Source organism: Hemicordylus capensis, chromosome 2 (assembly GCF_027244095.1).
Source record: "Hemicordylus capensis ecotype Gifberg chromosome 2, rHemCap1.1.pri, whole genome shotgun sequence".
Taxonomy (NCBI): Eukaryota; Metazoa; Chordata; class Lepidosauria; order Squamata; family Cordylidae; genus Hemicordylus; species Hemicordylus capensis.
The window spans coordinates 189,386,230-189,414,209 of NC_069658.1; the positions used below are offsets into that span (position 1 = coordinate 189,386,230).

The 27,980-nt window shown below is 43.7% G+C and overlaps 1 protein-coding gene across 8 annotated transcripts; it reads left to right on the forward strand.

The window, feature by feature from the left end:
• On the forward strand, positions 1 to 26,937 carry LOC128347881 (vacuolar fusion protein MON1 homolog B-like). 8 transcript variants are annotated; one of them, XM_053303123.1, is made up of 6 exons: positions 1 to 361; positions 10,958 to 11,062; positions 15,744 to 16,196; positions 19,871 to 20,669; positions 23,130 to 23,277; positions 24,147 to 26,937. In XM_053303123.1, the coding sequence occupies exons 2-6, from the start codon at positions 10,978 to 10,980 to the stop codon at positions 24,363 to 24,365; spliced, it is 1,704 nt and encodes a 567-aa protein (XP_053159098.1). In that variant the 5' UTR covers positions 1 to 361; positions 10,958 to 10,977; the 3' UTR covers positions 24,366 to 26,937. The 8 variants fall into 8 exon arrangements, with proteins under 8 accessions (XP_053159098.1, XP_053159104.1, XP_053159101.1 ...); XM_053303129.1 differs by having other exon boundaries at positions 15,744 to 16,076; XM_053303126.1 differs by having other exon boundaries at positions 1 to 315.
• The last annotated feature ends 1,043 nt before the right edge of the window (positions 26,938 to 27,980 follow it).

Here is a 27,980-nt window from a genome sequence, read left to right on the forward strand (position 1 = left end):
GGTGCGCTGGAGGAGTGAAGAGCTCGCCCCGCCCCGCCCGGCAGTCCTTGGTGTCCATTTGTCCCCGGCCCCAGTTCAGTGGTGGCTACGTCACTGACGCGGCAAGTCGTTGGGACTGAAAATACATCGTGAGAAGATATAAATTTTCCATTGAGGAATTTAGGGGGTTCAAGGAGCAAACAACGAAAAAGCTACAGGAAACAAACTGTCAAATAAATTAATGGAAATATTGCAAAGGTGGACAACAGGCAGCAATCAAAAGAAGAGATTGAGAAGAAACCTCACAAAGAATTTAAGAGTTTAACGCGATTAAAGGTATACAAGAAGCAGTGTGTAAGAAGAGAAAGTTTAAAGACGGCAGGTATATGAAACCATGTAAACATCAGAGCAAAGTAATTAACTTAGAAAACAAAAGTAATACAGAATTGCTGGGGAAATTGAGGTTATGGTATACCTAGTGTATACGACTGCATTATAGCAATATTGGCAGATTTAATGGAAGAGTATATTCAGTGTTATATTCCAGCAAGGGGGACGTGGAAGAAAATATTGCATGATTGGATCTCCAACTCCAGCCCCGACACAAACACAGCAGATTTCCGTGCCCTTCCTCTGAGCCAGGAGAAAGGGAGGGGAATCTGCGTCTGAGCCTGAGAGAACAAGATCCGGCACCGTCGATCTTATTCCCTCCCAGGCTCAGACAGCCTTGCAAGGCAGAGGAGAGAGACTGTCAGAGCCAGGCTTTGTTGACAGCCACACTCCAACAGTCAGAGCAGAATGAGGACTTAATGCCTGCGCTCTGCCATCACGCTGCCAGGGGTTCTGTAGCAATATGAGGCAGCACACACGCGCAATCTTCTTCCTGTTTTTTTGGCAATTCGACCACCTTCGGGGGCTCTGTGTTGAAAGAAACGAACTTGGAGCGGAAGGAGTTTCCCCATCAAACTTCCCTTTCATTTGTCGGTGACCGCATTTTGCTTCCAAACCAATTCCAAACCAAAGGGCTATCGACTTTGCTATTAGAGGGAATGACACAGGAATTTAATATTAATGGTCTCTGTTGCATGCACTCCTAAAACTATACATAAATACTCAACAACCACACTGCCATCTTCTGGCACTATTGCTAAAGCTTAGGAACATGCAGCAGTGAACACACCAGCTAATAGCTGTCTTCCATCCATTTGTCCATGGTAGAAGATTTTTTTTCTTATGATCTCTACAATAATTAAAGTAAAAAAAACAAAACAAAAAAAAAAACAGTGGTCTCACTAGCAAGCAAGAATTACTGGATTTTATGTGTGTTTTGACTTTCTTCAGTATTTGTTGCTCAACCAGAAAAAAATTAAGATGTCACTAAATAAAATAAATAATAAATAATCTGTAATCTGAAATTTAGATAATTTTGAATTATGGGAAGAAGTACAGTGTGTATATATACACACATACTGTTGTAAATCCAGCAAATAACAATTACTAAATATGACATCTGAATGTGTTTTGTTTGATCAATGTCTTTGAAGGCAAAGCTTCCTGAATGCTCAAAACAGAAATATATTAGGGAATCATCTTCATTTTATCCCATGTCTGGCTGGTCTTGCTCTGTGCTGGAGTGCTGGCAGCCAGGTAAAAGGGAGATTCAGATTGCCCATTTGGGCCATTAGATGTAAAAAGGTAAAGTGCCTTATTTTTTAGGAGATTTGAACAATGAGGGTGCTTTAGGTTTAATGAATACTAAATTCAGCTTTCTGTATATATTTAGCAATAGGCAAAAGAAGCTCAAAATGTGTGGCTTCTATTCTGCTAGAGTATTTCTGAAGCAAGGCTATTAGTCACTATACATCACATGTCAAGCATCTTCCATAATCTCCTGGTTGGCAACTAAATGTAAGCACAGGCTGAAACACCAGCAAGACTGGTGCCTCTTGGTGACTCACTACCACACAAAGGGCTCTTTAATCTCCTCTTCTTTTGAGTGAACAGAGGTTTCGGCAGAGTTCTTCCAGCCACTTACTCCCATTGTCTTTGCTTGCTCATGGGAGTCAGTAGCTAAGATGCTTAAGAGGAGAAGCCCCATGCAAATGATATTATGTACATGCAGTGGTGGGGAATCATGATCACCTACCTGTTCTAGGAGTACCCAGTGTCAATGCACTGAATGGCACATATTCATCGTGGTCTCGTGTATCTATGCGCGCACGCACACACACACACACACACACACCAGTAAATGTAGGCTCCTTTCATTTGATCTGTATATTGCAAAATTGGAGTGTACAGATTGTGTGATTCATACTTCTATGACACATGCAGGCCACTATGCAGATGTGACATCTAATATGTGGTTACTGGACATGTTGAGGGATGGGGCTGACCCGTACAATCCAGATCTCCCCCACACCAGGATGTAGCAAAGTTGAAGAGGGCCCTGGGACAAAAAGTAATGGTGTGTCCTTGCCCCCCACTCCTCCTCCTCTTTCTTGAGGCATGAGGCCGAGAACAAAGAGCAAGCTGTCACCCAATCGGCAGGCCTCCCTTCCCCTCCTTCAGGGGCCCAGGTTCATTGCCCCCCACTCAATTTTAGTTACACTCCTGATCCAACTACAACTATGACTACAAATATTTATATACCACTTTTTAACAAAAGTCAAAGCGATTTAGAAAAATAAATAATAATTTGTTTTCTGTTTTTATAAATAATAATTTCTGCTTTCCTGTTCCCAAGGGGCTCACAGTCTAAAAAGGAACAAAAAGTAGACACCAGCAACAACCACTGATGCTGTGCTGGGGTTGGGTAGGGACAGTTGCCATCCCCTTGCTTAATACAAGAGAATCACCACTTTAAAAGGTGCTTCTTTGCTCAGTCAGTGGTGTCTCCCCCAATGCATAATGTCACCTATATGGGGCTTTTGCCAAAGTGTCTGTTGCTGTACACAGGGGGACATGGTGGGGTTAAAGAGCCATTTCCCTGTGTCTCAGCTTGGCATAAAACAGTGCAAGTGCATTATAAGGAAGGACTTGGGATGAGTCCTTAAGACAAGTTTTGGGCAGTATACAAATATGTTAAATAAATAAAAAAATAAGGAGCTGGGCTGAGGGTAGATTGGAAGCCCTGGATGGAGGCTGATCTGAGGCTCTGGTCATCATTTCCCCATTCCTAGCCTAATCCATGAAGCAGTCATGTTTGCTTTGTGCTGTAATCTCCCACACCCATGTCCGCCCTCACAGCCTGCTACAGATGCCAGCTGTTACTTTTTTGGATACCAGCCCTGTCTTATGGACTGATTGATTGATTGACTGATTGATTAAGTGCCATCAAGTCAGTGTCAACTCTTAGCGACCACATAGATAGATTCTCTCCAGGAATCTGAGTGGTGTATTCATTGCTGTAGTAATCGAGTCCATCCACCTTTCTGCTGGTCGTCCTCTTCTTCTTTTTCCTTCTACTTTCCCCAGTACTGTGGACTTCTCAAGGGAGCTGGATCTTCGTATAATGTGTGCAAAGTATGATAGTTTGTGCCTTGAGTGAAAATTCTGGATTGATTTGTTCTATGATCCATTTGTTTGTTTTCCTGGCTGTCCATGCTATCCTCAAAAGTCTTCTCCAACACCAAAGTTCAAAAGCATAAATGTCTTTTCTATCTTGCTTCTTCAAAGTCCAGCTTTTGCATCCATAGAGTGTCATGGGGAAAACCATTGTCCGAACTATTCTAATCTTTATAGGTTTAGACATGTCACGGCATCTAAATATCCTTTCCAAGGCCTTCATTGCAACCCTATCAAGTGCTAGTCTGGAGTTATAGTCAGGAGTTATTCCACAGTTAGTAGTACCTGCATAATTGCATTTTTGTCTTTGTAACAGCACAGAATGATGCAAAATGGCAAATAATAGACATATGCCTGAAAACGCCATTTCGGATGATAAAACAGGCACTTAAGCAAAGACATAACAAGAGTCCATTTAGATAGAATATTACTCGTAAACAGAGCGATACCATCCCAGTGGAGATGGCGAAGGGTCCCATCGCTGTTCCGCATGAAAACAACAGCCCATGATGCCACGATCAAATAATCAAACTCCTTTACAATCCCATGCGCATGTAACACTGAGAAAGAGTGCACAATATCACTCTTAGCTCGTTGACATGATAGATGACGTAATGCATTAGTCACACACATATGCCTAGGTTTCACATCTATTGGTTCAAACAAGTAATTTCTTCACTGGTTGGTAGGAAATTAGAAAGTGCCTTTTGAGATTGGCTGAAGTTCGGAATAATCCAGCCCTTTCTTTTTCTTCTCGGGACAATTTGTGATTTAGCGACTGATTCAGTCGGATATAACTGACCCGCCTTTCGCCTTCCTTTTGTGTGTTCTGATTAGCCAAATTCTATGTCGCTCTTCCCGGCTTCTTAGGTTTCCCTTTGCTTTTTAAAAAAAATTGATGTCAAACACATCAGGGGCTTTTATTGGTCTTCGGCTTCATATTTGGACTACGCGGTCTGTGATTGGCATTCACGCTTCCCAGGCCACGCCTCCTCCATGCCACTCGTCCTGTGACTGGTAGAAGAGCCTGTCAGTCTTCCTTCTTCGCCCAACCTCTGCCACTTCAGGTCAGGAAGTGTGGCTGGAGGAATCCAGTGGATTCTGTGCTACGACAGGGAGGCGGCGAGCAGCTCCTGAGCAGATGGTGAGGGAAAAGACGGGGGGATGGGGAATCGGGGTCACTCCTGTCCCATAAAAGGGGGAGCAGATTGCAAGGTCTGCATGCACATGAGGTTATCCCTTCTTTCCAGATGGGATGGCCTTAAGTGTTTTTCCTAAACTGGGTTGGGCTGGGATTCCCCTAGGGTGAGAAAGCACGTAAGAATTGCCCTGCGGGAATCGGACCAAAGTTCACCTGGACTAGTTTTTGGTTTCCAGCAGTTGCCTCTGCGAAGCTCATACATAAGAAGCCGGGTTTGAAGATGCTGGCCTTCCCCGTTTGTCCCCAGCACTGGTATCTGGCGGTATGCGTCTTTTGCAAATGGAGGATCTATTTCGCTATCCTGGCATACCCACAGCTCATTGCTATGCATTTGCTTACTCCCTTTAAATACCTGTCTAAGCTAGTGCCCATTGCTATATCTTGTGGTGGTGAGTTCTGCAGTTGGTTAATTGCTTATGTGACTTTAAGCTTAACATAACCATTGTGCAAGAGAGTTGCAACAATTCAATGAAAAATTATAGCAAAGATAACTATCTTCCTAGCAGGATGGTTCCTGATGGAAATATAGAAAACTGGATTTAGTCACTCTTGACTAATGTTCGTTAAAGATCTTTCAGAGGCAGTAATGATGGAATTAAGCAATGTGTGAAGAAATATCTCATTTCTTAGGCTTGGAGCTGTCTGCCAGTTGGTTTCATCTTGTGACATGGTGTGAGTTCTAGCAGTATGGAATTTCTTGTTAACCAGTCAAAGAAGAACTTTTTAAAGTGGTGGCTTTCATAGGGGGATCGCAACTATCACTGTTCAACACAGCATAGTATCCCTTCCAGTGGCTGTTGCTGATGTGTGTGTATGTGTTTTTGCGAGACCTTTTGGTACAGGGAACCATTTTGCCTTCTCTTTTGCTATGAGATTTTGTTATTGTTGAAAAGTGGCATATGCATTTTCTTACTGTTATGAGAGAGGGAGATGCTTAATGGGGGTAGGTACCTTGTGAGAATGGCAAAGAAGATCTGAATTGCCTCCAGCTTGCTGTGGTTTCCTGCTGTCCAACAAATCTTCTGGCTAGTGTAATGACAGCTGCTTTCAGTGTGGAACTGAATGAGCAGCACTGAGACTTTTGCACTGGAGTGCTGGGATCTCATGTGGAGATGCTATTCTGTGCCTTATGAGCTTCTGTAATGAGTTGGCACTTAATATTCAGGGCTGATGTGTTTATATGTGGATCTTGGCTTGTGAGAAAGATAAAAGTTTTTTGGAACGGTAGTGGCTTTATTGGTTTTTATCCTATCTTGCCTTCATCATAGAATTCAAGGTAGTGTAAATGGGGTTCCCTGGAGGTACAGACCAGGCCTAGACTTGCTTATCTTCAGCAAGGTGGCTGTATCATGTATCTCAGACCGTGCTGGGTCCTTTGTCCTACATTGGAGAGGGTTATTTTGATCTCTCTATGTGGGTGTTTGTAAAGGTGTATTATTGTGGAAATGTATGGTAGCATAACTGTTCCCCTGTTATGGAAGACACTGCATGTGGTCTCATGTCAGTATGGACCCATATGTACATTTCTACACTATTTTGATGAACGTATAATCTGTGTACAGTGTACATATGAACACATCTCCATGCACACTTACTCACACATTATGCTGAACACATGCAGTGCATGTCCTGACTGTATCCTGCATTTGAGAGGCTCTGTAGCCAGGTTCACTTTTAAAATGAGAAACATGTACATGCAGGGCTTGGGAAATCCACTAATCTACTTGTCTGTGACAAATGAAAAATGATGACTGATGAGTGGGAATAAATCCAGATGAGTAATGTACCAACATAGTTCAATGATTAAAATTTTTGTCTGGCTGATGAATGGAGCCAACATTTCTTGATCCCTGTATACATGTGTACAGACAGCAGAATGCAGGTACAGTACAATGTATGAGTAGGGTTATTGTCAATTGGCATTCAGCAAGATCTGTCACAGGGCTATAGAAAACTGGCTACAGGTTGCTTGTTCAGTATTGAATGGTTTAGCACACCCCTCAAAGTGGGGTCAGATTGATGATGTGTTTTCCTCAATGACTGATGATGACTCTTGGGAAAAGGTTCAAGTGACACCAGGTTCCAGAAAGGGGTCTAGCACATGGGGTAGCATTGCTGAAACGATTTTGACTGCTCCTCTTCAGGTAACTTAGTTCTGCTTAACTTCCACCATGCATTGGCTGCAAAATCGATTGCAAAGTGTTGCTTCTCTGAACTCATTCTTTCAGGAGTTAGTACTAAGGCATACATTTATTATGTCCATGGTGCTGTTTTTTTCCTTCACAGGAGTTAACAACATGGGTGGTACCCCATATTGTAATTATTTTGACAGTGATCATGTGGTGTTCCAAATAACTTTCTTAAAGTCCCTTTGCTCATCCCTTGCAGATTACATAGGAAGCTGCCATATACAGTGATGAATCTGCCTCGTGGCTCTACTTGTAGGTGTTTCAGAGTTGCCAGGATTAACAATCCTTGGGTCAGGGATCTCCCCCCACCCCCATTTATAGACTGCCCATCCCAGAATGGCTTAGGGCAGTTTACATCAAAAATTCAAATGATTTAAAATTTAACATAAAAGCCATTAACATATTAACATAAAACACGTTTAAAAAACCATTTAAAACCAACCACATAAAGCCAATGTTGTTAAAAGCCAGGCTGAAAAGATAGGTCTTTATGGCTCTCTTAAAAGCTTCCAAAGATGATAAGCCTCTTATACTCATGGGAAGAGTGTTCTACAACCTAGGGCTGACAACTGAGAAACTCCAATCCCAACTTGAAACCAGATGAACTGGTGGCATCCAAAGATGGACCCCTCCTGATGATCTTAATGAGTGGTGGGGATCTTGCAGGGAAAAGCGCTCACTTTTTTTTTTTTTAAAGAACACTTTTACAAAAGTGCTTAAGGGATGTGGATGTGTGGCTTCTTTGTGATTTGACAGGCACAGGCTAATCAGTGCTATGCACAGATGGTTTCAGCTACATATTTGCAGAACTGAAATTTTCAGAGCTTGGTTCTGCCATTGAAAAAAAATGCATGGATGCAATGTAGTGAGAACACATCCAGATTGGCTCCACTGCTCTACAACACCATGCCTGCTTCCACTCTGTATCAGTAGCTGTTGGCCTTCAGGAGTGCAAGATCCACACTTATCCTCAACCTGCAACATGAGACTAGGGATGTGCGAAACGTTTCGGATACCAAACGTTTTGTATCCAAAACAGCCTGTTTCGGGTGTTTTGTAGACAAAACAAAACACCCATTTTCCAGATCCAAAAGTTTTTTATACAAAACAAGACGTCCCTGTTTCGGCTACAAAACGTTTTGTTGTTTCGGACCTCCATTTTGTGGTGATCTCTGAGTCAGTCTCCATTTGTGTTTGACATCTCTTTGAATTTCCCACCCTTCCACCCTTCTGATCGGTGACCTAAATCATGGGCTGACCTGCTGACAATTCCCTCCTTGTTCCTCATTGGCTCTTTTGCTTCTTGCCACTCTTTACTGACCCCACATTGGCCAGGGGAAGGGTTGCTAATCCATGGGGTGCTGGGTTCTGCTGTTTCTGTGGTGTTCTGAGTGTAGATTTTCTGGTAGCATATGAGAGTGGATTCTTGTTTTTCACTGAAAATCTCATATGCTACCAGAGAATCTACAATGAACACCTCAGAAACAACAAAACCCAGTACCCCACGGGCTTGTGGGTATGGGGGTGGTTGGCACCCTATGTGCACTACACAACCCCAGTGCCCCCCAAGTGGAATTATGGGGCTGCTGAAACCTAAACCTCCATTATTGCCTATGGGAGAAATCTTAGACATGTAAACTTCATCAAATCACAAAAGATCAGCCCTTTGCCCAATTTCTTTGAAATAATTCTGGAAGTTTCCTTGCCCCCATTGGGCACTACCACCCACCACACTCCACTCTGGGTCATCCCTTTCCCCTTGATTTGAAGCGATACATTTGCTGGAATCTCCATTATTCCCTATGGGAAAATTCTTAAAGATGTGTAAACTTAAAAAATTCACAAAAAATCAGCCCTTTGCCTAATTCCTTTGATATTTGGCTGCTAGCTTCCACCCATTGGACACTACCACCACCACCCACTCTTTTTGCCCTGGGACCCTTTTTAAAAATCCAAATCAATTTGGATTCGGATTCAGAAAATTTGGCTACAAAACAAAACAGGGTTGATTCGGATTCAGAAAACTTGGGTACAGAACGGGGGTGTTTTGATTCGGATAAAAATCGAAACAAGAAAATTCCAAAATGCACACCCCTACATGAGACACCACTTTTTTTTTTAAACTGTGGGAGTCTCTCTCTTTCCTCTTTGCCACAGTGTGAACAGATGCAAAGGAGGATAAAGCTACTGTGACTTAACTTCTGTTGTGTGGAAGAAGGAAGTTTGGCAGGTGCAGCTTCTCTTGTTATTACAGGACAAACTGCACCTGCCAGAGTTCTCATTTTGTATCCAACTGTTAAGGGCCCTGTCCTCCTTTGTATCTAGTGACCCACTCATCCCACCAGTGTTCCCTCTAAGGTGTGTGCACACACATGTCTTTGTCTGCTCAGTTAATTTTTGATCCCACTTAGGCAATAGCGTCTGGGGGCTAGGTGGGCGAGAGGCACCTTTAAGAGTAAATTAGGAGGTGCGCCACCTTAAGTAGTGCAGAGGGGAAATGCTTGGCTGCCAGTTCAAATCCCCGCTGGTGTGTTTCCCACCTATATCAGGCAGCAGCCATATAGGAAGATGCTGAAAGGCATCATCTCATACTGCACAGGAGGAGACAATGGTAAACCCCTCCTGTATTCTACCAAAGAAAACCACAGGGTTCTCTGGGCGCCAGGAGTCAGAATCGACTTGATGGCACACTTTACCTTTTACTTCTGCTACTGCTGCACCTGAAAGCTGCTCAAAGCAGCAGTGTGCTGCCCAGCATTCACTGTGGTGGTGGATTGGCTCCGCCATGCAGCTGGCAGAGGCCATTTGTGTGGCCAGCCAATGGCCTCTACGCATGTGCAGAGGCCAGGTGAGTGGCGGAGCCGATCCCGTCACAGGACAGTGCACCACTGCTCTGAGCAGCTTTCAGGTGCAGTGGTAGTGGAGGTAAGCACCTACTAATTTACTCTTAAAGGTGCCTCTCACCTGCCTCCCCGGCAGCACCTCCACTGGCTGTTACTGTGCTCAAGTTGAATGCACGTGAGCACACACTGCCTTGATACTGCCACCGAGACAAAAATTCATTCTGCACACAGATGAGAAAAATTAGAGAGAGCACTGCACCCCACTCCCAGTTTCTCCAAGAAACAAACAAACAAACAACACCAACAAACAACCCAAGTTGTTCTGGTAACTACTAATCTGCCTACTTTCCTTTCACTATAATCTTAATTGATAATTTCCATCCTTACAAGTTAGCCCACTTGTGCCTCAAACGTTCATGCACCCACCATCTTGAATTGGGGCAGATGACATCATCACAAACTATTGAGGAGTCCCTGTGTGTCCCTACAATTGTACCCAATTTAGTTCATATTGGTCCAGGCATTGCAAATTCGATAGCAGGGGACAGACACACACAGAGTGCCAGGTGATCTTAGAAGCTTACTTTCCTTAAGGAAAGTAGGCTAAAAAATGATGGGGTATACCACTGGTGTGACATCTCCCCTTAAGTTAGAGTGCAGGCTGCTTTATGTCCTGCCCAAAGTCCAGTGATCTAAGTGACAGTTTATCCTTTTAATCCTGTCCTTTAGGAGTTAAGCTCTCTCTCTCTCTCTCTCTCTCTCTCTCTCTCTCTCTCTCTCTCTCTCTCTCTGTATTAGTAACCAGGGCATTTCCTGCTGCCTCCTCTGAGGCATCCATGCTTGGGCATGTGATTGAGATTACAGCTGGGAGGGCAGGCAAGTCTGATAGATTGACTTTTGCACTCTGTAAAGGCTTTCCCCTGGACAGCCAGGAACTGTCTGAGCTGCTTTCATTTCTGTGATTTGTATTTTCACCTTCCAAACTGAAGGAGTACAGTTGTGTTTGCTGCTTATTCTTTGGGGGTGGGGGTTAGGATATTGTGGTGCTTAGGTGCCAGCATTCTAATTTCTGTCTCTGATTTGAGAAGCAGGGTTGGGCCTGGTGTGTGGGTGTCAGAGCACTTGCATCCTATTTTCTGCTTGAGGAGTTTTCTCATGTTTGCTTCTTGTCCTGGTAGGTGCTCTCCGAGATGTAGAGATGGAGACAGAAGACCCTGGCTTACCCTCTAAGGAGGGGATGGATCTTGCTGAGCAGAAGGCTGGGCTAGACTCAACAGAGGCAGGTGAGTGGCTTCAAGTCTCATTGTCTGTGTAGTGCACGGATCATAGCTGCCAGTGGTGGCCGGTGGCCCCTGAGAGTGAGGCGGGGGACTAGGAAGGGCAGGTGATAGACAAAGCTAGGAATAGTGAGAGGTGGATCCAGTTCTGGGCTTCTCTTTCTCTTGCCAAGCCTGGCTGCCTGATTGACACCGACACACACACCAAGTGTCGTCCCCCCCCACCCGCTCTCTCTCTCCAAGATGTTCTTATGTTCTCTAAGAACATATGAACAGCCCTGCTGGATCAGGCCCAAGGCCTATCTAGTCCAGCATCTTGTTGCCCACAGTGGCCCATCAGATGCCTCTGGGAAGCCCACAGGCAGGAGTTGAGGGCATGCCCTCTCTCTTGCTGTTGCTCCCCTGCAACTGGTATTCAGAGTCATCCTGCCTCTGAGGCTGGAGGTGGCCTATAGTCACCAGCCTAGTAGTTGTTGATAAACCTCTCCTCCATGAAGTTATCCAAACCCTTCTTGAAGCCATCCAAGCCTGCGGCCATCATATGGCAGAGAATTCCATAGACTATGAATGGTGTGAAAAAGTACTTCCTTTTGTCAGCCCTACATTTCTTGGCAATCAGTTTCATGGGATGACCCCTACTTCTTGTGTTATGAGAGAGGGAGAAACATTGGTCTCTATCAGCTTTCTCCACAACATGCATGCTTTTACAGACCTCTATCGTGTCTCCCCTCAATTGTCTTTTTTTCTTAACTAAAAAGCCCCAGGTGTTTTAGCCTTGCCTCATAAGGAAGGTGCTCCAGGCCCCTGATCATCTTTGTTACTCTCTTCTGCACCTTCTCCAGTTCTAGAATGTCCTTTTTGTGGTATCGTGACCAGAACTGTACGCAGTACTCCAAATGTGGCTGCGCCATAGATTTGTATAAGGGCATTATTATACTAGAAGTTTTATTTTCAATCTCCTTCCTAATGATTCCAAACATGGAATTGTCCTTTTTCACAATTGTTGCACATTTAGTCAACAGTTTCAATAAGCTGTCCACCACAACCCCTGGATCCCTCTTCTGGTCAGTCACTGACTAGGGATGTCAAAATACTCAAAGTATTTTGGTACCTCTATTTTGAGGCACTGAAATTATTTGAGCTGCCCGAGCCAAATAGTTTCTGCAGGGGCGAGCACACATAAGAACACTCAAGATGCCGTTCGTACATGCTCAGATGCCATTTCCTTTCCAATGCTGCCCAAAGACTGCTAGGAACAGGGAACTGATGCAGCCAGAGCAGCGTGGCTTTTTCAAACAGACAGCCCAGCTGCTTAATACAAACAGCACTGTGGTGGGGGACGGCAGAGGAATAATGGATGGGCAGGTAAGACCTGCCTTCCTCCAGTTAAAGTGATTGCTCTCCGTCCCACCCGGATGTGCACGAAACGCTTTGTAAACATCACTACCACCAACAGCTCATACCCCATCAGTGTATATGTGAAGGGTTTTTTTTGTCCCAATATTCATCACTTTACACTTGCTAACACTGAACACACATTTGACATTTTGTTGGCTACTCCTCCAGTTTAAAGAAGTCCTTTTGGAGCTCTTCACAATGTGTTTTGGATTGCACTATCCTTAATAGTTTGGTGTCATCTGCAAATCTGCTTACCCCAACTTCTAGATCATTTATGAATAAGCTAAAAAGCACTGGTCCCAGTACAGATCCCTGGGGGCCCCCACTTCTTACGGGCCTCCGAACCGGTTTGAACGACCAGTGATGCGCGCGAAAGTGCATCATCAGGTACGTCCGGTGATGACAGGACTGAGGAGGCAATGGGGCGGCAGGGAGGTACACTACCGCCCTGACAGTCCCTTTCCAAACAGAGCTCTGGTTGGGGGAAAGCAGAGGGAGGGATAAGTGCACCCTCTGCCACCCTTAAAATCACCCCCCCCCCCGCTTTCAAACCTCCCCTGCCTGGTTCTGTGTACATCCCTATTATCCACACATCTGTTAACATTCTAGAAGAACTCCAAAAGGTTGGTGAGGCAAGATTTACCTTTGAAGAAGCCATGCTGGTCCTCCTTCAGCAAGGCCTGTTCTTCAGTATGCTTAACAAACTTTTATCCTTGGAGAATGCTTTCCATCAGTTTACCTGGAACAGATGTTAAGCTAACCAGCCTGTAATTTTCCGTATCTCCCCCACCCTGCCCAGATCCCTTTTTGAAAACTAGTGTTACATTGGCTACTTTCCAGTCCTCTGGTACAGAGCCTGATTGTAGGGATAAGATCCTACAACCTATATTTTTGCAAGGAGGTTGGCAATTTCATGTTTGTGTTCTTTAAGGACTCTTGGGTTGATGCCATCTGGCCCTGCTGATTTGTTAAAAATTTTCAGGCAGTTTAGAATGTCATCTCTTGTCACTTCTGTCTGACTCAGTTCTTTAGCCTCTGTCCCTGGGATGCCGGGTTCAGGCACAGGTATACGTTCAGTATCCTCTGCCGTGAAGACAGATGCAAAGAACTCATTCAGCTTCTCTGCGATCTCCATATCTTCCTTAATAACCCCTTTCATTCCCTCATCAAATGTTCTAACTGCCTCCCTGGCAGGTTTCCTGCTCCTGATGTATTTAAGGAAGTTTTTTTTAATTCCCCTTGATACTTTTAGCTTAATGTTCCTCAAACTCTCTCTTTGCATCCCTTATTGTCTTCTTACGTTTCTTCTGCCTGAATTTGTGTTCCTTTCTGTCCATATGGGCAGACCTTCCAGTTTCGGAAGGAAGTCTTTCCCTCCTTTATAGCTTTCTTGACTTGTTAGCCATGCTGGCATCCTCCCAAACTTTGTGGTACTTTTCCTCCTTTTGGGTATGCCTTCTAACTGGGCTTATATTATTGTGGTTTTAAATAAACTCCATGCATCCTGGAGTGAAGTGACTCTCTCAATTTAGCCTTTCAGTTTTCTTTTCACCCAACTCCTCATTTTAGAGAAGTTTCCTCTTCTGAAGTTTAAAGTGTCTGTGTTAGACTTCCTTGGTGATTCTCTCCTCACATGTATGCTGTTGCTTAAAGGTCCCATGACACTGACATCTCACACCAGCTCCTGTGTACCATTCACATTAAGTCCAAGGTCACCTTCTCTCTGATTGGTTCCATGACCAAGTGTTCTAGGGCACACTCATTCAGCACATTTAGAAATTTGGCCTCTTGGTAACATTACCTGAATGTGAATGTACCCAGTCTATGTGTGGGTATTTGAAGTTAACCATTGTTACAGCTGTCTCTTTGACACCTCCCCAATTTCCTTCTGCAACTCCCAGTCACTATCAGTGTTTTGGTCAGGAGTGGGAATAACACATCCCTGCTAACACATTTCCTTTCAGGTCTTGTATTGCCCTCTCTCACTTGAAGCCCCCCCCCCCGCCATTCACCAAGCCTCTTTCTCTGTCTTACCAAGCCCTCCCTCTCTCTAACCAAGCCCCACTCCATCTCTCATACACAGAGCCCCTTCTCACCAAGCCTCTCTTATCTCTCACACCAACTCCCCTCTCACCAAGCTTGTCTCTCCAACCCCAACCCCCCAAGCCTTTCATTTCTCTCTCCACCCCACTCTCACCAAGCTTCTTCTTTCTCATCGGGTCTCTCTCTAGGTGTCCCCATCAAGCCTCCCTTCTCTCTCTCCCCAGGCCTCTTTCCTTTCGCTCCCTCCCTGCCCTCCCCCAACAAAAACAAACACAAACACAGGAAGATCATACTTACAACAGCCAGTTAATTCTCCTGAACAGAGAGCTTCCTCCAACCCCTCCCCACAACTTCCTGTTTTGCTCTTACTGGCTGGAACAGCCTGCTCATCAAACTGCTTCAACCAGTCTGATTCCTAGGAGGCACTGGCCTGGCCTCGCCCCAAAATGGCTGTAAAAATGGGTGAAAAAATACAATTCCTTTTGGCTTCAGGGGCTTTATTTTTAACCTGGTTTTTATTTCCTTAAGTGGGTGATGCCAGGAGCTGACCACTAGGGATCAGAAGCTGGAGCAGCCTGATTAGGTTAGGAGGGGCTGGAGAAAGCTCCCTGCTAGAGAGAGCTCTCTAGCTTCTGGTAAGTCCAATATTTTGCTGGATCCTTTGTTTGGAATGCAGGGGGCAGGCATAGCCCCGCCCTGCCCTTACTGGTTGGCCACCCTTGATAGCTGCTTCATTGTTTCATGTAGTGCCACCAATGTAAATGAGTACGTTGTAACACTAATAAAAAGACAGGTTCCTGCTCCAAGGAACTTGCACTCTAGAGGAAGAAATAGCAGAAAGTGAGGCCAAGATAATGGGAGGTACATGAATAGCTGTGGTCATATGTACTTAAGCTTAGTTCTAGTGGGCCTTGGGTTAAACCAAAAGCTGTGTACTACAGGTGGATTTGAGGTAGGAGGAGAGAGGTAGTACTACTATACTGTTTTGTAGGTGAGTTTTAAGACTGAGGAGCAGCATGAGATAATGGGGAATGTCACTTTAGAGAACAGAAGACTTTGGGGTGACTACTGAGTGTGGTCAACAGGGCATGTTTGCTGCAGACGTTGCACTAGGAATCACTCACGAAGTGTTGCAATCTAGAGTAGCTGAGTTGCCTTTTCAGGAGGTAAGGGCTATGGAAGGAGCAGGGAGAAGATTAGATAGGCACTGAATGATTTCACTGACATTTTTAATATCTTGTTCCAGGTGGAGATGAGCCCCTTTCTGTCTTGGATGAGCAAGGGGAGCCCCCAACAGCCCAAAATAATGGACCCTTGAGTGTGGTAGATGGCAAAGGGGATGTGCAGGAGGAGTTGAGTGATGCTCGGGAAGAACTGAGTGACAAGGACATGTCTGATTCAGCCTCCACTGATAACACCTTGGAGGATTCCAGCAAGTTTAACCGGCCTATCATGATGGACAGTGGGCCCTCTGAGGAGGAGATAGCACAGCATCGCCCTGCTAGCCATCGGGATGAGGATGTGACGGCTGAGAGCTGGCGGGCACACAGGAAACATGTTTTTGTCTTAAGTGAAGCTGGTAAACCCATTTACTCACGCTATGGCAATGAGGAAGCCCTGAGTTCCACCATGGGGGTCATGATGGCCCTGGTGTCCTTCATCCAGAGTGGGGATAACTCGATCCGCTCCGTTTATTCTGGTATGGCAAGAGGCTGGGAAATGAGAGTCAGTCCGGTATGGCTGAATCAAGCTGCATCCTAGTAGTTTGCCTTATTTGAGTTATTAGGCTTTTTCAACTACTGGTCCTTGAGACCATGACTAATGTCTAGCCATTTTAGAGACTGCTGCATTTCCTCTGACATTTTAGCAGTGTAGGCTGTGTAAACATTCTGGGATTCTTGGGCAGTAAAAGATTATCAAGTTGTTCATGATAACTCTGTCTACTGTGTTATGGGCAATTTCATGCAAGTACAGAACAGCACAAATGTGATGATTGGGTGCCAAATCTGAGAGTGTCAATTGTTGTGCTTTTAAATAACAACTTTCTAGTACAGGCATTCCTTGACCTATGAACACCCAACTTATGAACTAATACTTACAAATAATACTCCATAATGTATTACATTAATGAAGTCCCCAACTTACTAATGCCAACCTGCATATACAAACAAGCCATTCCTCAAAGGAACTATAAGTGTTCGAAGTTATGAACATCCAACTTACAAATGAACTTTTGGAATGCAACCTTTTTGTAAGTTGGGGACTCTCTGTACTACTTGTTTGTGGAGATCAGTGTTCTCTCTAATTTTTTTCATCTGTGTTTGGAATGAGTTTTTTGTTCTGTGTGGCAGTATCAAGGCAGTGTGTGTGCCATTCATTCAGTGTGGGGCCTGCCTGATTCAACCTGAGGGGGATCTAAAATTAACTGAGCAGACATCAGAAAATTGTGAGCGCATGCACATGCGCACGCCTTAGAGGGAACAGTAGTGGAGATGCTCTTGAAAGCATGTGGGGAAAGCCTGGTGACATCTTGGAAGAAGTCAAAGGCGATGCTGCTGAATAAGAGTTCAGATGGTCAGAGGACAGGACTTTGGTGTGAACCTTGGTCTCATGATCATGAGAACAGACTCCTTTCCTGTTCTCATGATTAACTGAAGCAAATTTAAAACATGGAAAACAAAAAAATGCAGAATAAATTATGTAAAATAAAGATGAATATGCAACTTTGCTTTTTTATACAGGTAGCAGATTCTCCCTCTTTGTTTAATACAGAGTACATAGACCTGGTATGCAACCCATGTCATATGGTTTTATGGGATTATCATTTGAAGAGTAATTGGGTGCCTTCATTGTGCATAAAACTAAATGATGGTTGGTAAAACTGGAGTTGCTGTTGTTGTTACATTTATATCCCGCTTTTCCTCCAAGGAGCCCAGAGCAGTGTACTTAAGTTTCTCCTCACGACAACCCTGTGAAGTAAGTTAGGCTGAGAGAGAAGTGACTGGCCCAGAGTTACCCAGCAAGTATCATGGCTGAATGGGGATTTGAACTCGGGTCTCCTTGGTCCTAGTCCAGCACTCTAACCACTATACCACGCTGGCTCCACTTGGCATTTGGCTTACAGACCTCTTGCTTTCTCTTCTGTAGAGACCACAGGCCTTAGTGCAGCACTATAGGAACATGAGAAAAGTCCTGCTGGATCAGGCCCAAAGCCTATTGATTCCAGTATCCTGTTTCACACAGTGGCCAACCAGATGCCTCTGGGAAGCCTGCTGGCAAGAGCTGAGGGGGCATGCCCTCTCTTCGTACTATGCTGAGACAAGTCTATCAGTGACAATTAGTCATGTTTATATGCTATCTCCAGAGCACTGTGCCTCTGAATGTCAGATGTTGGGAGTCAGCAGTGGTTATTTGCCTTCACCTCCTGCTTGTGAGCTTTCCAGAGATATCTGGCCACTGTGGGAAAGAGGATTTTGGACTAGATGAACCTCTCATCTGATCCAACAGGGCTTCTCTTATGTTCTTTATGCCTGGAAAAGGGGAAAAGTAATCTTTAAGGACAGGTGTGTCCTTAAAGGCATTATAAAGGTAAAGTTGTGCTGTCAAGTCAGCGTTGACTCCTGGCGACCACAGAGCCACGTGGTTTTCTTTGGCAGAATACAGGAGGAGTTTACCATTGCCATCTCCTGTGCAGTATTAGATGATGCTTTTCAGAATCTTCCCTTATTGCTGCTGCCCGATATAGGTGTTTCCCCAAACTACTTAATTTTAGGATTTGGATGTACTGTATGTATCCATGCTCTCAGTACACATAGCAAGGTGCCCACTTAGGGTTGGTTTTGGTGTGCACTTCTGGTGGTGACCAAAGCTCCAGTCTTTATGTGGAGGTCTGAGTAGTTTTGGTGGGAAAACCTGCCTTGCCCCTTCCCTGAGACACTCTCTTTGCTCCTCCCTAAGCAAACATATTCTCTCCCACATCTAAAGTTCCCCTATGAAAATGTTTCTTTTTGGTGGAGTCAAGAGAAGACTTCCACAACCATATCTCTAATAACTATTGTTGTGCAGCTACTAAAAATGTTCAGAATAGATTCCTTTGTTGAAAGAATTCATAAACTGAGCAAATTGACAAAAACTGGAATATTTGCTTACAAATGGTAACCTAGAGATCACTTAGCTATTTTGTCTTAGCTGCTGCGAAATGTTGACTGAAAATTCTTGACAGTCATAAACTGGATATGGCATTCTATCAGATGCGATCTTTATATGTTATGTTCTGCTGCAGATTGTTTAGTGTTACATAAAGATAATTCTGAACTAATGTGTGTTTAACTGAAGCAATACAGCTTTCTTCTATCTAGTATTGATCAGTGGGAGGCAAATGTATATCACTGGTCTGGATACATTTTGGGACTACATATTGAATAGGACTTTTTATGTACTTGACTGCACATAAGACCTTTGGAAGGAATGGAGTCCAAGCTTTTTGCTTCTGAGGAGTGTTGACTGTGGTGTGAGATTTGACTGTCTTGGGGCGTATCATGGTATGGCTCAAATTTATTTTTATTTAGTTGCCCAGACTAGACTATGCTAGCTGGAGAACTTAGGGTGGGGGACACCAATGATATATTAATACAAAATGTCTTGTCATATCTTAAAGACTAAAATGCATGTAGCATAAGCTCTTGTAGTTTACAGTCCATATTAATAGGTAGATTTCTATCTCTGAAAGTAGAATCTATACAATCTAAGGTAGATAATAATAAAAGAGCAAAGATCACCACTTAGAGCTACACATATCAGGCAGTATATAAATATGATAATTTTTTAAAAATAAAATGTGTAAGTATAGTAATATAAAATGAAAGTTGCTGTTCTTTTAAGCCTTTTATCAGAGTAGTGTGTACTCTGTACTAAAAACAGGTGGGGTGGATTGTTTCAAGGTAATCCAAATTCTGCTCCAAGAAAAGTCCAATTGTACAATCTGTATAAGTTGTGATCACATTTTGTATATCTTTTGATTTTTTTGCATAATTTATCTTAATCATTTATACTAGTCATGGGGAACAGCAAGGAACTATTCAGGGCACTTAAACCCAGGTGCAAACTGCAACTATAAGATATAGAAACGTGCATTTAGAAAAATGCACATGTCTATCACTGATCTGGATACATTTTGGTCTGGTCTGGATACATTTGAGATTCTCAGGAAGTTAAATTCTGTGCCCAGTGCTGGGAAATACAACACATGTTCTGTGCTTCCATGAAATCTTGTCAAATGCACACAGCTGTCTTGCACCTAGAATGGGTGGGCTTGCGTGGGGAGCTGAATTTGCTACATCTTCTGACTGGTCTTCTTCATGCTTTCCATCACAGATGATCGCAAACTGATCTTTGTGCAACAGGGCCCACTGGTGCTGGTGTCTGTCTCACGTACCCTGCAGTCAGAGCAGCAGCTGCGCCAGGAGCTTTTGTATGTTTACTATCAGATTATCAGTATGCTCACCCAGGCCAGTATCACCCGCATCTTCGAGAAGAAGAAGAACTATGACCTCCGGCGCCTGCTCACTGGCTCAGAGAAGATTCTTGACCGCCTACTAAACCTGGTAGAGTCAGACCCTTGTTTCCTGCTTGGTGCTGTGCGCTGCTTGCCTCTTCCAGCCTCCCTGCGTGATTCCCTGGGTACTCTGCTCCAGAAGGCCATCACACCCAATTTGGTCTTCTCCATTCTAGTAGCTCGCAGTCAGCTGGTTACCACAGTACAGGAGAAGACAGTCATTGATGACTGCCGGCTAGAACCCACTGATTTGCACCTTTTGCTCAACCTCATTGGGGCAACCTCTGCCTTCCAAACTGGAGAGATCTGGACACCTATCTGCTTGCCGTGCTTCAACCCTGACTGTTACTTTTATGCTTACATTTCATACTTGGATGCAAAATGTACTGTCTGCCTCATCCTCCTCTCCACTGACAAGGAGTCCTTCTATTCTGTCTTGGACTGCAAGAAACGCATTGAGGAGGGCATGAGGACTCAGAACTACCTGCAGGCACTATCGAGTGACCTGAGGAGTCCCTCCTACAGTGTGGGGCTGGTAGGAGTGCCGGATCTCCGGCACTTTATGTACAAGCCCCTGGATATACCTGATAACTATCGGCAGCTCCCTCAGTTTACCAGGTAACTGTTGGTTTGAGTGCATTGGTATTTGCTTGGAGCAAGGTCCTCTTGGAATTGGGAGGATACTGTGATGCAAGGAATAGGATAAGGGTGCAGTGGGGGAATGACCATCTTTGACTTGGTGCTGAATGCCACTGGATTCCTGTGGATGACTGGGGCTTAGTGTAGCATGTTACATTAAGATAGTATGAACTTCTATGTCTTCTTAGAAAATAGAACTGGGCTTATTCATGACCTACAGTTCTGTATGTGTGGAATGTCACATATCTGCCCTACTAGAAAGGCGTCATGAGAACCTCAGAAAATGCAACTAACTCTAACATGGCGCAGAAGTTCTGTCCCTAACTATTAACACTGTTTGTGTGTTCTGAAAAATTATGTCTCAAAATCAAGAAGACTTAATTTGGAGTGAGAAAAGTTGCTAAAAGAAATTTGGAGTGAGAAAAGTTGATTTTGAGACATAATTTTTCAGAACACACAAACAGTGTTAATAATTAGGGACAGAACTTCTGCGCCATGTTAGAGTTAGTTGCATTTTCTGTATGTTGCTCCAAAAAAGCTCATGGTAGCATGCAAGGGCCCTCTCTTCCTCCATCTCATTTTTTCATCACAACACCCTTATAAAGCAGGTTAGGCTGAGAGAGAGAGTGATTGGCTCAGTGTCCTGGTGAGCCTAATGGCTGAGTGGGAATTTTAACCTTGGTCTCCTCTTTCCTAGTCTATTACTCTAACTGCTACATGACTCTGGCTTTTATACCAGCTACCTTTCTTCTATTTCTTATCAGATACCACTGATGTCCTTATTAATTAATTAATTAATTAATTAATTATTAAAACTTTTATACCGCCCTTCCAAAAGGCTCATGGCGGTTTACATTAAAACACCATTATAAAGGCATAAAACAATTATTAACAATTGAAACATCATAAAACAATTAAATAATCATTTAATAATTTACTTATACCTCTACTTCTGCCTGAAAGGTCTGTCTTAGAATATGCTGTGTAGAATGAACCAATGCAAAATAAATAAATGGTTAATAATTTGTACAGTTTTTGAGTGTAGGATTTGTGGCCTTGAAATTGGACTATGAATTATCTTGTATCTCAATTATGGACTTGATTTTCAATCCCCACCTGATCCTATTACATGTAGTAGTACATTTCATCCTTCTCTGTCACCTGATCTTACTAGATATTGCAGGTGTCTGTGGGCCATTCCACATGTTCAGATATACCACTTTATGCCATCTCATTCAGATAGCACAAATACACACTTGGTGGCAAACCTGAATTTGGTGCCAAGTCATGTGTGGATCAGCTCTGTCCTGCAGCCGTGGTCGGTTTATAACAGCCGAATGCAAATAACTACCAAATTTCCAGAAGCTGTTCTATCCCAAAATTGGGTGAACAATTCAGTTGGGCTCTTTTGTGTTTGCTGGGTTAAGGCAGATAGACTTTGCTCTTCAGATGGGCAAGCCTCTAAACAGATGGTACACCTCCTCCTCTCCCTTCCCCCTTCCCATGACTCCCAGCCAGGGCTGTGGGAAGAACTAAGCTGGCCTTATTCAATTACAGCTCTAAATAGAGCAAGTCATGTGTTTCTTCTTATCAACAAGAATCTGTGTGGAAGCAGGAGCTGTTCATGGGACTAAAAGGCTGCAGGGGGTGGGGTGGGAAACAAGGGTTGAGCATCATGAGATCCTAGCTAGCTTGTAAAGTATTGAAAAAGTACAGAGAAATTGGGAAGCAAATGTCAAAGAGCTCAACTGTTTCTGACACTGATGCATCTTGGAATTCGAAAGGGATATTGGCAAGTCGGAATCACCAATGTTCTCAGGACTGTTTCTAATGCTTTTTCTTGTACCTGAAAAAACAGCAACATATATTCAAGCAGTCATGTGATTGCTTCATGCACCCAACTTGCAGTTCCTTGAAGACTTGCCAGCATCTGATGGCCGAATCCCTTGACCACTGTGTTGCACTGTGGATCAGGGGTGGGATGACTGCCTGCCTCATGCTGGCTCTTGAGCTATGGTCAGCCTGCCATGGGCATGTATTGCTATGTGCAGGATTAGCTTTTGGAACAGTACTACGAAAGCTTGGGGAATAATGATTGCTGTAGTGTGTCAGGTGATCGGTGGCCATGGCTTAGAAACTGGCACAGGTTTACATTCCTTGCACTCTTCCATGTCTGCGTTCTCCAGTGATCATGTGAATAAGCTCTGAGCATGAACACTTTTTGGAACCATTGTTAGATCTTATATAGGCTGGCTTTTGATGATAAATTTGGGCTTATATTCTCATCCTTTCTGGAGAACGTTATGGTTCATTGATGGATGCATACAAATTCTTTGGAACTCTACACCCCTTCATTACAGGTATGTATGAAGATCTCTAGGTTCTGTGGCCTGGTCCATAGTAAGTTGTATACCTATGTCATTTTTTCACTCCCTATAGCCCAGAATTGGAGGGGCCATACTGCAGTGAGAGTGAACGCCACCGGCTCTTTGACCTGTATCACTACCTTCACAGTCGTATCCACAGTACCTCGCGCCCCCTGCGTCTCATCTACCATGTAGCTGAAAAGGAGACTCTTCTGGCTTGGGTGAGGAATGGGTCTGTGGGGGCTTCAAATAGGTCACTTCTTGTAGTTGTCTAAGAGCAGAACTTGACATTCTCAGAAAAATAGGGAGGGGGTGTTGTATATCTGCATGTTCCACTTCACAATGTCAGTTACTAAGTCTGGTAGTTTTTGTTAAGAGTCTGTTATCTGACTCCTAAATTTTGGGGCTGGCTCCTAGATCCAGATAAAACTTGTCAAGGCCTGGTTGGCTTCTAAGCAGGGAAGGAATTGCCCTGTGGGAGAGGGAAGGAGAGGAAGCGCAGGAGCCTAAGGATCCTTAGAACTCCTCATTCATATACTGCCAAACCATGGTTTTGCATTGCATCTGAACAACCCCAATGTGTAGATGACCTGGCTGGTATCTGTAAACGATGCAAACAAATTATGCAGTACTGCTTAGATACTCGCCAGTGACCCCTGCCCTCCTTGTGTAAATTGGAATAACTGGAGCAAGATACTTCTGTGAGTCGCAGCAACTCGGCAAATGATGTTTGGGCTGTTTGATGGACTGCATTGAAGATAGTAACTCTTATTACAAAGTTTTAGAACTTGTAGAACTGTTTTCTGGCATTTAGTGGATTAAGATTCTTCTTTTTGTGTTGGGAGGCTAGATAGTGGGATGGGGATAATGCTTTTAGCATTTTTCTGGGTTCTTGAAGGTTGGTGGCATCTGGTGGTTTGGATAGTTATGACTCATGAGACTGTAGGGTAGTAAGGGCTCCTCTTACTTGACTGGGAAACAAAAGGCTTCTGCTGCTCCCCAACTAGTATCCTACTGTATTTGTAGTCAAGTAGTCATGTGATCTCTCTGACCTATGGAATGATGCTGAATGCCTTTCTTTCTCCTGTAGGTCACCAGTAAGTTTGAATTATATACCTGCTTCAGTCCCTTGGTGACTAAGGCTGGTGCCATCAATGTCCTGACCAAGCTGCTGCGCTGGATAAAGAAGGAGGAAGACCGGCTTTTTATCCGCTACCCACCCAAGTACTCCACCACACCCAACCCTAGTAAAGGAAGCAAGGGTGGCCGAACTGATGGTGCTGAAAATGGCTTCTTTGGGGTTCTCTAGGCTTAGGATTTCATCCATCTTGGACTGCGTCATGTGTGCTCCTCCTTGCAGAAAACTTTCTTGATGGAGGGACTTCTATGAGGAGAGGAGAACTTCAGGTCCCCATTCCCCACCCCCCGCCAGACTCTGAGCAGAAGAATTACAGTTTTTTCAGGTCAAGCTGTCTCTGGTGAAAAGTTTGGCCTGTTCTCTTTTTAAAATTTCACTTCTGGTCTTGAGTGCCATGCCTTTTAGGGAGGCATTGGACCTGGGCAGAGACTTTCAGGTAGCCTGTAGAGATGGCTAGGAGGTTGTGGCTCTTATATGCCACTTCCACAGATATTTGTGGAAAGCTAGGGGGTGGCACATGGATTCTGCCTGAACATATTTTACATTGATGCCTATTCTGGAACCTTTTAAGCTAGAGTTCTCCATTAATGAGTGCTCACAACACTGATATTGTCACTGGGGAATTGTATCCTATTGCCTCTCCTCATCAGCAATTTTTATAGCATGCTGAATTGCCACTTCTGTTGCTGAGACAAGAAATGGCAGGTAGAGAGTCTGACTTGCTCTGTTTCTCTGTGTTCAAAATGACAAAAAACAAAACACAAACCCCAGCAGGACAGCTCAGTGATCAGCAATAAAGATTATCTTAGATGTTGGGAAATGCTTGACAAAAATGCAATGCTTGGTTATCCATAGTTGGTGTCTTTCTAGAGGGATTGCCCCTCTGGATCAATTAAGTAGCTACTGCAGGCTGATCAAGAGATTGGTGTTTTCAGTCAGCACATAATCAACCTAGAACAGCCGAATGTTCATTGTAAAGATGACTTGGATCAGTTGAATGCTAACTTGAGAGCACTGAAAGTGAAGAGACCTGGTTCCAAATAATCTTGCATCCTGAAACTATCCACATTTTAAATTTAAAACTCATTTCATCCTGCCTCTTTTGGACTCTAGTTCTCTTTTGAATTAGGGAAGCTGCTTCAGTCTTTTGTTCTTACACCACAAAAGAGTATATGTGTGTGAAGGGTATTCTGCATTCTTCTGGTACTTGATGTCTGTCTGATGGCTCAGTTTTTAATATGTAACCATGATGGAATGATGGCACATTTATTTTTAAGATCTTATATTGGAACTTAACTGGCTTTGGAAAAATGGTCCTGCCATTCACCATGACTTCCTTCCCTACCCCATGTTCTCCTGTTTTTAAAATGAAGTTCCATCTTGGATTGAAATGGGTGCTCACAAGAAATTCGCAGGGGAATTATTGTATTTATGCTTGAATGACACATTGCTCCTGTGAGCACCATTACTCCCCCCCCCACCCCGCGTGCTGGGATGTCACCAGCTTTCACCTAGCACTTGTGTTTCTGTTTGTAGATTTGGAGCTGGGGAAGAACAAACAGACCTGTGGTGAGCTTTCTCCTTTGGGCTTGGTAATGGTAAAGAACTCTCTTCTCATTGCTGTTGCATAAAAACAAGATGTGGAGTTGTCACCAGTTGTGGCAGCTGCCCTTCTCAGAGGGAGACTTAAAACATCTCACTTATAAGCAATTAACAGCTGTATTATTTCCCTTCCTGAGCAAGTGCTCTTCTGCTGTGTAAATCTGTGCCCTGTATAAATTTGCTGCTGTTGTTTCACTGGGTCTGTTTCCCTGTCTTTCCAGTTTGCTAAAAAGAAGTTTTATTTTTGTCTACTGGGAAGTATGAAGGGAATCTCCTTCAGTGGGCAATTCTGATACCCTGTGTTGTCTCATGGTGAGAATGGGGTGATGTGCAAGCGGGGAAGGTTTGGTCTAACCTAGGATGCTTTTGTAAGTGTAAAGAGTAATGTTGCCAGTTTTGATGTGGACTGAGCCGGAACTGGATTCTTCCCTCATTGCCAGTGCTGCAGTGATTGGAGGAATGATGATATTTTGCAGAGCTCGTCTGTGGCTATTGGATCCCTCCTGGTACTTGCTTGCTTGCTCAGCTTGCTTCTGGCTGGCATTTCTCTTCCACCTTGGCAAAAGAAAATAGCAGTGATTCCATGCATCATGTGGCTGATTGACAATGAGGGTTTATATTTCTGGCTGAATTGTACTGAAAACTGGAAGCATCTTATTAAATACAAACACAAGCCATTTTAAAATCAGTTCTGTCTTGGCATGTGTCTTTTTCTTTCTCCATCTGCCAATGTGGTTAGCAAAGGTTTTTCCATTTAATTTGTCAGGACTGATTGCAGGCAGTAGTTTTAAAGAACCCTTTATGGTAGACTTGCAAATAAATAGGACTGACAATTAAATGAATCTTGGGCTTTTAATAAGTTGATTTAAATCTGCATAATCTGTGTGAGGGAATTCTAAAAAGAAAAATAAGATTTGTTTTCAGATTATGTGCCCCAAGGCCTCGTATCAGAAGAGGCCTTCTCCATTCTCACACATGGGAAACAATGATTCTTCTGGTTACCATTTTGCATGTTTTAAGTACATTTGTTTTTTTAAAAATCTGCAGTCCCATTTCATGGGAAGCATCATTTTAGTTGAACTAACTGATCAATTAAATACTGCAACTGTACAAATAAAGCCTGAGAGTTTGCACATCTAAATTAATTCTTTGTTGCCTAATGGGGAGTGTGGGGTGGGGGAAAAACCACTAGTTTTTCTAAAGCTTTCTTGCCTAATCATCTGGATGTAACATTTTTAGCCTACTTTCCTTAAGAAAAGTAAGATTATGAGATCACCCAGCTCTCACACTCTGTGTGTGTGTGCCCCAATCAACTTCGCAATTTCTGGACCAATATGAACCAAATCAGATACAGTTGTAGGGACACATAGGGACACCGCAATGGCATAGTGTGTGATGATATCATCCACCCCATTCAAGATGGTGGATGTGTGAACATTTGAGGTGCAAGTGGGCTAACTTGTGAACTGCCTAACCGATTTGGACCAAATTTAGTCCAATTGTAGGGACAGTGAAAGGAAAAGTAGGCAGGTTACTTCTTACTGCAACTTCTTGTTCTTAGTGGAGCAGGGGAAGGAATCAAACAGAAGCTTTGTATTTCTAATGCTAGTGTTGGTTTATTGAAGCTTCATAAAAGAGACAGAAATAGATAAGTAGTTATGTCCTAACTTAAACTCTCATTCACCCCACTCATAGACACGGCTAGTTAGCAAATTAGTTGGAATCGTGCTTTGGGAGACCAGCCCAAGCCGCCTTCTTCTTCTTCTTGCATACTGAGAGCCTTTCTCAAAATTATGCTGCTGGGATGCTTTTTATAGGCAATGACTATTGCGTGTGGGTCTCCATCTTCCTTCATATTTGAAACAATCTTTTTGGATGCTGACTATCGCTCTGTCCCCCAGAAAAGTAAACTATCTGGTTGTTTCTCAGAAATTGTCTCATTATGCTCTATGACTTTGGGGACACAAAGACCTCTACTTTTCCTTTTGGCTTTGTTTGTTTCCCGGCACTAGCTCCTTGCCTCCTGGTAACTTTCACCCACCCATTCACTTCACACATACATTCTAGTTATATATGAAAATGGCTTTTATAAGAACACATCAAGAATAAGTGTAACATTGGTGACATGTAAATGCTATCATGAGACTGTAAGGCTGCAAGCAATAGAACTACAAGCAGGATGGC

Excerpts from the sequence above, each read along its gene's own strand:
- LOC128347881 (XM_053303123.1), top strand. The coding sequence starts at position 10,978 with ATGGAGACAGAAGACCCTGGCTTACCCTCTAAGGAGGGGATGGATCTT. Across the intron at positions 11,063-15,743 it reads GCTAGACTCAACAGAGGCAG|GTGGAGATGAGCCCCTTTCT; the intron begins GTGAGTGGCTTC and ends ATCTTGTTCCAG. Across the intron at positions 23,278-24,146 it reads AGGAGACTCTTCTGGCTTGG|GTCACCAGTAAGTTTGAATT; the intron begins GTGAGGAATGGG and ends TTTCTCCTGTAG.